Source organism: Dermacentor variabilis, chromosome 1 (assembly GCF_050947875.1).
Source record: "Dermacentor variabilis isolate Ectoservices chromosome 1, ASM5094787v1, whole genome shotgun sequence".
NCBI classification, from domain to species: Eukaryota; Metazoa; Arthropoda; class Arachnida; order Ixodida; family Ixodidae; genus Dermacentor; species Dermacentor variabilis.
The window spans coordinates 201,262,604-201,274,765 of record NC_134568.1 but is presented as its reverse complement, the minus strand read 5'-3'; the positions used below and the strand labels follow the sequence as shown (position 1 = coordinate 201,274,765).

The window sequence follows — 12,162 nt, the reverse complement described above, 5'->3', positions numbered from 1 at the left end:
ACCCCATAATTTAATTTTTAGTTAATTTTTTATAGTGTCCTTTAAATAGTTGAAATGAGAACTTCAGTCAGCTGAGGCAATTTCTTTGACTGATTGATGGCAAGTTAGCTCTTGTTATTAAATCAGTAACTGAAGTTCTGTTAAAGCAGTTATATATTAACCTTACCCCCTTCTCTGCACCCTCTCTACCTTATTAATATTAGTTTTAGTGTAAGGGTGCCAGATAATAGAAGCATAATTAGAGTAGGAAGAACAATTGATTTGTAAGCAATAAGATGAGCTGAGGAAGTAGAAAGTTTCAGAGCACGCCTGAGAAAGAACAGCTTGAAGTTTGCAGTTGCAGTTACGCAGTCAATGTGTTTAGTCCAGCTCAGGTCGCTGGTAATCCAGAGTCCAAGGTATTTATAAGCATTCACTTCAGATAGATGGGTACCATTAACACTGCATACAAATTTCAAAGCATTTCGTTTATGTGTGATTGTCACGGAAATGGTTTTTTGAAAGTTAATTGACATTTGCCAAGATGCACACCAAGCAGCAATATCTTGAAGAGCCCTGTTTAAAAGACATTGATCGGTTCTGTTATCAACCTCAGAATAAATCACACAATCGTCAGCATAAACTTTGATTTTAACAGGAATATTACAGACAATTATCATTAATAAATATCAGGATAAGGAGAGGACCAAGCACCGACCTCTGAGGAACATCAGAATCTACAGTTAAAGTGTCAGAACAGTATTCGGTGAAGATTACGTATTGTTTCCTATTAGTAAGATACTCTGAAATCCATTTGACCAGCTGTACGTTTTGAAATATTGTGTCCAATTTGTAAATTAACTTTTTATGTGAAACCTTATCGAAGGCTTTTGAAAAATCCATGAAAATTATGTCCGTCTGTTTACCTTTATTTATTGAAGAGGCAAAGTCGTGTACTGTTTCAATAAGTTGAGTGCATGTTGAAAAACCTTTTCTGAAACCGTGTTGGCATAGTGTGAAAAATTTATTTTTTTTTCGAGAAAGTCAGATATGTGGGTACAGATTATATGTTCTAAGAGTTTGCAAGTTGTAGAAGTTGACGATACGGGATGGTAATTTTGAACAGAATCTTTTTCCCATTTTTATTAAGTGGTTTCACCCTTGCTGTTCCCCAGTCGTTTGGAATTTTTCCCTTGCTCGGTGACCTTGTGAATAAGACGTACAAGTACTTAGCAACTCATTCTGCGTAGCATTTCAAAACAATGTTAGGAATGTCATCTGGCTTGCAGGACTTCTTTGCATCCAGTGTCAAAAGCATGCTCAATGTACCTTGTTCATTAATAATGACATCTGAAATTGGAATTAAAGATGCACTGAAACCTGGAAGACTGCCGTTGTCTTGAGTGAACACCAATTTAAAGTATTCACTGAAAGCATTTGAGATTTGTTCTTCGTCGTCAATCTGGGTACCATTGTACTCGAAAACATTATAGCTGCTCATAGATGGGGAAATTAACCGCCAAAACCTCTCGGCCGAAGTTAAAATGATACCAGGCAAACACTCAGATTAATAACGCTCCTTGTCCTTAATTATTCTCTTTTTTAATTCATCGTTAAAAAAAAACATATTGTTTTTTAGGCAAAGCGAATTGGCATTTTTTTTCTGTTATTCTTCATGCGTTTCAATCTTCTTTCATTTGCAATGCCTCCCGAGAAATCCAGGGGTTTTTGCCTTTCTGTTTCTTGATAATAAGGGGCATGAAACGTTCAATACAGTCGCTGACAATGGCCTTAAACAAATTCCAGAGTCCCTCTATGTCCTAGTGAACGCATCTAGGTTAAATGAAAGAACATAAATGATTGAAACGTCATTGACATATGAAAAGTTGTGAAAACAAGATCTTTTTCTATTCTTATCAACAAGAACATCCGTCAGAGTAACTAAAACAGCATGATGGTCGGATATTCCAGCTGTTACCTGACAAGAAGACTTAGCAGATATTTTTCCACTGATAAATAAAAGCTCGAGAATTGACTTTGAAGTACCCTGCAATCTCGTGAAATGTTTTACAATTTGCAATTAATCATATTGACATGTGTACTTGTCTTTATCGGGCGACACGTTTCACCGCCTAACAAATAGTATCGCACAGCGCAGGACGCGCCTGCATGTATGGAACTTCCTGGAATGTTATCGATGGTTCCATCTGCTGTCTGTCGCCGAACCTTGTGTAATCTGATTGCATGTACGCGTGACGTGAATAGTGTAGAACTTTATAGAAGACACGCGGGTCCCAGCGATTACTCTGGAACATTCGACAACTGATGTATAAAAGCCGACGCTCTTGACCCGCTGATCAGATTTTCGCCGATCGCCGACCGTGTTCGCCGCTATCGTTGTGCTATAAGTGTAGCCTGTTTTGTGGGCACAGGTTCACCCAATAAAAGTTAGGTTTTGTCTTTCACAGTATTGCTACTGTGTTCTTCAATGTCACCACCATGTGACAATATTCTAACACAATGTCTAGCAGTGCTTCAATTGAATCACCCTTATGATTTTCAACCAAGAGGTTAGACCAGTCCACATTTGGAAGCTTGAAATCACCTGACAGAATGATCCATTCATTAGGTTTAAAATGCTTATTCATGTAATTTTTTCATTTGTAAAACACAGAGAGGGAGAACCAAGCGGCCTATACAAAGCTCCTGTAATGTACTGAACATTTCTATGGTAGGTTCTACAGAATATGCACTCAATGTTTGGTACCTCAAGCGAATGTATTATCTTTAAAGACTGTTTAAAAAGTATGGCCACACCTCCGCCTTTACTACCGTGTTCTTTCCTGGGCACACTAGCCAGGTGGAACGAATTCATTGTCATAAATTGTGCTGTTTACCCTAGTTTCTGTCAGGATAGCAATATCTGCATCGTTGGAAAGTAGAATTCCTTCAAGTTCAGATTATTTATTAACCACACTTCTGCAGTTAATGTTCAATATGTTCAGTGCTCGAGGATTCGCATTGGGGCATCAGTTTCCACTTGTTCCAATCTTAAAACGTACACCCTTCACTTCATCCTAGCTGAACCAAACGCCATCAATACTGAGCTGTCATAGTGCAGTTTTACCTTCGCACCTTTTCCCTTTTCTTGTGATGAACTTTTCCATAGCTGTTTTCGGATATCACGCACTCTAGCAGAAAAATCGGATCCTTTTAACTTATAAGCAACTCTCAAAATTGACGACTTCTCCTGGTAGTCCAGAAATTTGATAACTATGCGTTTTCTGTCTTCAGATTTTTTCCCTATTATGTGGCATCTTTCGAAACCAGCTGCAGAAATGCCTAGATTTTTTTGGAAAATTTCGTTGTTTACATAAATCTGCAGGTACTCGTCGGTTTTGTTGCTAGCTTCATCTATTCCATATATGAGCAAGTTGTTTCTTCGGCTTTTGTTTTCTAGGTCATCTATCTTGCTAATAAGTGCTGATAGTTGCTTTTTGACCCTTGACACTGAAGTTTCCATGTCATTTACTTTGCTGCTGAGACTGTTTAAATCAGTAAGCTGTCGCTCCAGTCTACCCAAACGCTCTGTCAGGGCACAAAATTTTTTCTCCATTTCGTTTTGGCTTGTTTGTACATTTTTAATTGTGTTGCTTATTTTGTCTTGCCCCGCAAGTATCTTTGAGAGCATTTACTTTTTGCTAGGACCAGGATTGGCCTCAATATCACCGTAAGACAAGAGATTGACCGGCAATGAAAGAACAGAAAGAATGACACACTTTACAAAATGTGGGCAGGACACGAGCACTAGAAAATGGTCATCACTTCGGTAGCACTTAGTCGTTAGGCAATCACTAACCTGTAACACGATCAAGCGAAAAGGATTTCCGTTCATGCTGCCATTCAAGCTGCTGCCATGCCCACTGGATAGGTAGCTGGTCGGTGGAACTTTTATAGCTGTTTCTGAGCCCATGTGATGCGATGCTCCCGACGATAACAATGACGAAGGCAGGATGATGTGTTCCTAGGCAAGGGTATCTTTGATGAACGTTTCTGCTCGTGTGCTACATTCTGTTGCAGGCAAGAGGTGATGGTAAGCCCGTGTTGCTGTCATGAAGCAGCTGCCTGGTATTGCCACAGCTCCGAGGATGGTTACAACAACCTGTAACCTGAAGCGAAAAGGATTTCCGTTCATGCTGCCGTTCAAGCTGCTGCCATGCCCTCTCTCTCTCTCTCTATATATATATATATATATATATACACACACACACACACACACACACACACACACACACACACACACACACACACACACACACACACACACACACACACACACACACACACACACACACACACACACACACACACACACGGTGTTCCATCTAACTTGGACCAAGATTTTGAAAAAACTTATGCATTCTTCAGAACATAAATCGCGTGGATGTTGTTAGCGTTTATCTAAACATGGTACCATTCTTTTGCTCATCTATTTTTAGTAATTAGCCGAGATAAATTAACTTTATAAGTATAGCTTCAAACGTTCAGGTGTCAATAGGAAAGTTGTGGAGCTTCACAAATATTGCCTAACCTGGGTACTTCCAATGAGATAGATTTAGCGTGGCCGTTTTTATTCAGGAAAAGTGAAAGGCCACAGAGTTTAAAAAATACCATGTGACAGTGTGCTCTGTGCGCCCGAATGTGCCTTAATCACAGTGCTCTCATGAGTGATTTGTAAAAACACCGCCAGCGCCCGCCTTCCTTTCACTTACAAGAAAGGGCTTCAACCTTTGCTCGGCTCTGACATTACCGGCAGCAGCTGGCGACAGCGCTCCGGAAAAGTGCTTTGTCAGCAGCCGCTCGCGCTTGTTGCCAAACGACGCTCCGTCATCAGCTGTTTATTCCGATATGACGAGAAGAGCAATTTTTTTTCCAGCGTTCAAGTTGATGCGGAATAGAAAAAATACACACAAAACATGCATCATACATCTAGAACCTGTGCGAGAGAGAGCATCATTTGTTATAACGCCGCTTTTCTTCCAAGCTGTGCCAGTGGCTAGATGTATGTGAGCTCGACTGTCTATTACTGTCGTGCTGCGCAACCGTTTCGAATAATTTGTTTGCAGTGCCTAAAGCATGCCATGCTCAAGTGAGAAGGCGAACATGGCCTTAGCCTTGGGAGCGGTACGGGGCGACAAGAGGAAAGCTGCCAAGGTATACCGAAATTGGCAATGTTGGGGAAGACCTAGTGCGAGCACAATTTTGAGGAGTTACTTGACGCTGAAAGAAACAGGTAGCTTCAAGAAGACGCGGCGCAGAAAGGGGACCATCAGTGAAGAGGCTGAAGGAGACATTTTGGCTTTCATGACTGCAAACCTGCACGTCGGGTTGTAACGGTGCAAAATTGGCAGAGACGTTAGCAAACAATGGAGCTTTGTGAAGGCCTCATCACACCCAGACGACCACGAAGTGAGGGGCACGTTGCTTCTAACTAGCTTCATCAGGAGCGATTTGATGGTGACAAAATTGTGAATGAACCGTCTGAAGTAGGAACACAGACCGATGAAACTGCGCAATTATTTTTTTTACATTGGCTTAGGGAATTCGGCTACGGCTCGTAGTTTGGCTGGATCGGGGAGAATTCCATCCTTGGATATGACGTAACCTAGAATTGTCAGCTGCCAAGCAGCAAATCGGCATTTCTTGAGGTTTAGTTGTAGGCATGCGTTTGTTAAACACGTTAAAAGAGACTGGAGCCATTGAGGGTGCATGGAGAAGTCAGGAGCAAAAACAACAACGTCGTCACGATAACACAAGCACGTGTGCCACTTCAAGCCGCGCAGAACCGTGTCCATCATGTGCTTAAATGTTGTGGGCATATTACAAAGTTCAAAAGGCATTGCATTAAATTTGTATGAGTCGTCAGACGTGACAAAAGCATTCTTTGGCTGATCGGCATCTGCCATGGGTACTTGCCAATACCCTGAGCACAAATCTAGAGATGAAAAGAATTCTGCGCCTTGTAGACTGTCAGTCGCGTCGTGTATATGTGGGAGAGGGTAGACATCCTTGCGAGTGATCTTGTTCAGGCAGCAGTAGTTCATACAAAACTGCACAGAACTATCTTTCTTCATAACTAGGATGGCAGGGGATGCCCATGGACTGTTAGAAGGTCATATCACCTCACGGCAAAGCATGTCATCGACTTGTTCGTTGATTACATGATGTTCTGCAGGAGATACACAATACGGACGTTGCCGCAATGGCAGTTGCAGGCCAGTACCGATGCAATCTGTAACAGTAGGTGCTCGGCCCAGCGAAGATTGCCCTGCATCGATACAAGAACGAAATTATTCTAGTAGGCACTTAAGCTGAGACCGATGGACTGGTTTAAGGGCATCGGCAATAAAAGAGCTCAAGACATGACTGAGCGATAAGTCACACGTAGAAACAGCACTGTGCGCACTGGAACTAGCACAGTAATTGTCATTGAGCACGTCCATAACTTGCACATCTTCAATCACTTCTGCATTGCCATACCCCTCGAAGCAGCAAAATAGGGTATGGAAACGGGTTGCAAACAAAAATGCTTGCTACAGCCCTGTGTGATGTCCACTGTCACAAAAGGCAACAGCAGACCTTTCCGAGTGAGAAAGCAGTCAGATGGAGACATTAGTGCAACAGCGTCTGAAATTTCGCTATAGGACATGGGCATGACTGTTGAGGCGTTCAGAGGAATGTGGATGTCGGCTTGGACAAGTAGTTTCCTTGAAAGCAAAGAATTGTCGGTGAGTGGCAAATCTAACAGCGGCGAGACTTCTGTTTCAGCCCGTGCACAATGAATAACGGCATTGTGGCACGAGAGAAAATCCCAGCCGAGGATAACGTCATGAGAGAATGAGGAAAGGATGATGAATTCTGTGGCGTATAGAACATGAGCAATGACAGTACGAGCAGTGCAAGCCACCAAGGGTTGAACATGCTGAACACTGGTTGTGCGGAGGGACAGTCCAGAAAGAGGCAGCGTGTCTTTCCGATGTAGGTGGCAAAGCTTAGTGTTCATAACATATATGGCGGCTCCATTGTCCACGAGTGTAGATGCGCGAACACCGTTAACAAACACTTCGATTTTGTTCGAGGGGCTGCAGTGAGGACTTTCACATTTTCGACGTTGTCGCAGCCCTTGACTTTTGGACTGTGACGATTAGTCTTTCTTGTCCTGATTTACGGGGGGCGAGGTTGCATTGGTGACAGTGAGTGATGGCGTGGAGAAGGTGAACAGCGGGTAGTTGCGGTCGGGCACAATGTCGCTGACATAGCCGACGGGGAGCCATAATATGGATGGTTGGACTGGCTTGTCACGGGTGGTATGGCACTAGGTGGGTGCACACGACTTCAAAAACATGCGACATGACTGGCGTAGCAGCACGCAAGGCATATTGGCCGTTTGTTGGGAGTGCGCCACCGGCTCGTCAGGGCAGCTCCCATCCATGTCACAGGATGTGTTGTACGGGGCGGCTGCTGACATGACTGCACAGTGGGCAGTAGTCAGGGTCTAGGCACGAAGTCGGCAGATCGGAGAGGCATACTTGAAGAGAGTTGCTGGGTCTTCACAATGACTTCAGCGTAGCTGAATGGTGCAGCCACCGGCACATGTTGGGGCAGCGCAGCAATGTCAGCGTAGCTTAGTGGTGCAGCCGCAAGAAGATGTTGGCTCTGGTCTGGCAAGACCTAGGTGATTTCCTGCTCAATCGCGCGATGGAGCGGAGGCATAAAATTCGATGCAGGCTGTTAGAGATGTGGCGGCTGAGCAAAGGATATCAAGGAGAGCTTGTGTGCAACTTCCTCCCAAACGAATGCTTTCATTTCAGCAAGCAACGCTGACTAGTCAGAGATGGTAGCCAAACCAGCAATGAGATCGTCGTGCGAGGAAGGGCGATGTGTCAAGGAGTGCTGCCTGCGTTGCTCCTCATAGCTTTGGCATAGAGTGATGATGTCTGTCACAGACTGAGGGTTCTTGGCAAGTAGCATGTTGAAAGCATTGTCCTCTATCTCTTTTAAGACAATTCTAATTTTGTCAGACTCCGACATCGTCGCATTGACTTTCTTACACTAGTCCAGTACATCTTCAATGTAGCTGGTAAATGAGTCACCCGGCTGCTGTGCATGTTCTCACAAACACAATTCCGCTCGCAGCTTGTGCACAGCAGGGCGACCAAACACAGCCACTTAAGAGGTCTTGGACGAGGACCACGTCAGAAAGTCAGTCGCATGGTTGTTGCACCAGAGACTGGCGACACCTGCGAAGTAGAAGAGCACTTTGCTCTGTTTGGTGGGATAGTCCCATTTGTTGTGGATGCTTAGCCTTTCATATGTCGTCAGCCAGTCCTCGACGTCGGTGTCATCTGCGCTGCTGAAAATGGCCGGCTCCCTGTGACAAGGCACACCAGAGCACAGGACTGACTGAGGAGGCGCTTGCTGGGATGGAGTAGAAGGCATGTGCTGGTGGGGGGGGATGCGTCTTCAGGCATGGTTGAGCGTAGGGTACGGGATCAAAGTTCCAGGGTTGACGTTGTAGGCCAAAGGAACCTCCACCACTTGTAAAAGTGTTTATTAGTCACTGATGTTTGTGACCGACGGTTAGAGCGGGGCACCGACTCTCAGCACGAGTGGTGTCTCCCGAGAACAGCGCGTGAGAGCTTGACCTACTAAATAGTGCTGGAGAGGATGGCCCACTATAGTGTAACTCTTCTTCGCCACAAGTACATTAAAGCCTAACAAGTGATAAGAACACAGTGGCAGCCACAGGACAAGCGTTTAAAGCAAACTGCTTTGTGATTGAGTAGTGATTTAAGCCTTTCTGCTGTGGCTGTCACTGTTCTTTTTATCTTGTTTCACTTTGAAGTACTTATCATGAATTTATACCAACCAACCAGCTTGCCTGACTGTCCTGCTCCAATATTTTACTGCAGACAATAATTTGCTTGACAGCACTTTCTCCTGTGAACATTTGTGCTACAAAATTGTTGTCACCTGTGAAATTAGGCACGTTACACGGCTCGTCGCATGTGCAACAGAAGCTGTTTATAAAATACCCCTCTCTTGTGACATCTGATGCATCAGGCAGACCTGGAAGTTCTTTAATGATTGGCTGAGAAAGCATTGTGTACAGGTTCAGCTGAGCATTAGCAGAGTCAGGACATCATGAGACCATTGTTAATGATACCATTGCTCACCAATATTTGACAGTGCTGTGTACTAGGTGAATATGAGGCAGCAAAAAAGAATTAATATGTGGGTCCTTTTGTATCATGAGGCCAATACAAAGTCACGGAACCCAAAGCCTAAAAATTTGACAAGTGAAAAGTATAATATTTAAATCAAGCATAAGTTAAGCTACATTGCATATATTTGCTTCAGAATATGATGTTCACTTAGTTTAACTCTTAGTAAATATTTACCATGAAAAAGTTCACCGATAATTACGATACTCCCGAATGCAAAATTTGAGCACAGCTCTATACGTGTTTTCGTTTCACAATATATTGGCTGACGCAGACAATCTGTGTCGTGCGGCACATTGCAAACTGGGAGTGAAGTGTGACGCGACTGCCTCGCTAATCAGGAGATCACAAGAGGCAATAAATGTGTGATGTGTGGGCACGGTTCACAGCAGCCACTGCAGGCAGACTTCCGCTCATGCAGTGCTTTGTTTCCATACAGACGGCGCAGGGCTCTGGTGCCATCTCGTAGCCATCATCGCCGCAAAGCCCATCTTATGCAGCACTACGCTTTTCTTCTCATGCTTTCGCCATACCCTCCTTCTCCATTTTTTTGCCTCATGGTATCGCTGCACCCTCCTCCTCCACTTTACTCCTCCCGCTCTCTTTGCAATTGCTGTCTTTAATCTCCTGCTGCGCTCTCTGTTCGCTTTCATCTTCACTCTGTTCGTTCGCTCGGCCACGAGGAACAATGCCGATGCTCACCGCAGGAACTGGTGCCTAAGAGCTGTGCTCTAAAAGGGAACTGATTTCGGCAATCAATACCATGCCCTTGGAGGTTTCCATCAGGGCCTTTACAAAACGTTGTAAACTGCTACTATGCCTAAAACAACTTCATTCAGTCTGCTTCTACCATTAAGTTGATTAGCAGACAGGATAATACCTGCTAATTTTTGTCATGGGTAATGTCAACAATTGCTGATGCTTTGGCAACATGTACAGCTTTGCAATACAGTCAGCGTCCATTAATTTGACCTTGATTGGACTGACAGAATCGATTGAATTTTCCGGTGGGTTGAATTAAAGAAAAGAGAGGCAGAAAAAATGTCCGAACAAACTGTTCCTTTATTTGGCAGTACCAACCTGATTCTAACATGCCCCCAGTTATTATGAGTTGGAAAACAGTGTGTATGTACCAAAATTTAATGTATGTCCTATTTTATGATAGACCCGCCGTGGTTGCTCAGTGGCTATGGTGTTGGGCTGCTGAGCATGAGGTCGCGGGATCGAATCCCGGCCACGGCGGCCGCATTTCGATGGGGGCGAAATGCGAAAACACCCGTTTGCTTAGATTTAGGTGCACGTTAAAGAACCCCAGGTGGTCAAAATTTCCGGAATCCTCCACTACGGCGTGCCTCATAATCAGAAAGTGGTTTTGGCACGTAAAACCCCAAATATTATATATATATATTTTATGATACACACACATACACCAAGAAAGTAGCATGCCTCCAGTTCTGGCAATAAGAAATAAGATGAAACTTCCAGAGTTTATCTTCACGGAATAGAAACCTATCTGCATTTAATATCCATCATCATGAATCATGTGCAGCTTTTTATTGCCGTCATTATACCACAATGTGTTGCCCTCCTTCAGGTCCCCTGCATCTTATATTCTGCATTTCTCAAACAAGTATGTTATAATTGCAAATGGGGTGGTGACCCACACCAGAGACAAAACATTTTGCCAGTTCATCCTACAACACATGCAAGTCTTCGAAGTGCCGAAAGCATGTGTCACTACACTGTTGCTGCTACCTTAGCATGTAAAATTACTTATATTTTGAATAGGCTTTTGTATTTAATGCCTGAAAGCGCCGTATCGTCGTCATTGTATATGAAAACTTGTTCTACTGCCAAAGTGTTGTGATAACAATGGCAATGATGCTGGCACTTACAGTGGGCTATTGCTGATGCCGTGTATGAAGATTTGGTTTCATATCCACCTGTAATGCACGAGCACTTTTCGACCAGTTGAAAAATAGATGCACATTAGAATTAAATAATTACGCTAATCATTCATTGCGAGCTGCCATTTTTGCTTCGAAATCTGCCAAAAGTTGGCTTTTCCAGCAGGAAATAACTTGTCTTCAATGAATTCACTGTTTCCTAAGCACTGTTACCAACACAGATGTCGCAGCCATTGTGCTTACAAGTGGTGTCACTATTGAGGTCAAGCATGTGTGTGCTGACCAGTAAAGTTTTAATTATCCAGCGAAGGCCAGTTTCATGATCAAAATGACAAAAGATTTGGCCCATAGGAATGTATGGGCTCTGGCCACTACCTTCAGTTGGAATTGAATTAACCAAAAAATTTAATGAGTCAAGTTCATGGTAGCCTACTGTATATACTATGGTTGCAGGTGCCAAATGTAAACAGCAGTAGTATATTATTTTGTTCTATTACACAGCTATTCACATTCTTTCTTCCTTTTTCCTTTTCAGGAGCTTGACTTAGGTTTGGCCAGTGGTATCAAAGTTTTTCACATGACTCATACTGGAGACAGAGGATGGGTCTTGTACATACCTAATGAGGTAGGGAATGTGCATTTGTTGTGCACTGCAGTACCTATTGGTTGTTTTATGACAACAGCTTATTGCTTTTAAATTCTCCTTCTCTCTATATATATTTACCCGCCGTGGTGGCACAATGGCTTTGGCATTGCGCTGCTTAGCTCGAGGGTGTGGGATCGAATCCTGATGGTGACAGCTGCATGTCGGGGGGGGGGGGGGGGGGGGGAGTGGCAAAATGCAAGAACACCAATGTTCTATGCATTGGGTGCACGTTAAAGAACCCCAGGTGATCAAAATTCATCTGGAGTCTCCACTGCGGTGTGCCTCATCATATTGTAATTTTGGCACATAAAGCTACAGAATTGTGTATATATTTAAATACTGCTCG

At 43.7% G+C, this 12,162-nt stretch overlaps 1 protein-coding gene across 2 annotated transcripts in view; it reads left to right on the top strand.

Moving 5' to 3' along the window:
- The window catches only part of LOC142590924 (pyruvate dehydrogenase phosphatase regulatory subunit, mitochondrial), a 121,499-nt gene that overhangs the window by 93,850 nt on the left and 15,487 nt on the right, over positions 1-12,162 (top strand). For both annotated transcript variants that reach the window (XM_075703323.1, XM_075703321.1), the window contains exon 16: positions 11,706-11,795. In XM_075703323.1, the coding sequence (XP_075559438.1) occupies positions 11,706-11,795 (90 nt within the window). The remainder of the gene's footprint in view (positions 1-11,705; positions 11,796-12,162) is intronic.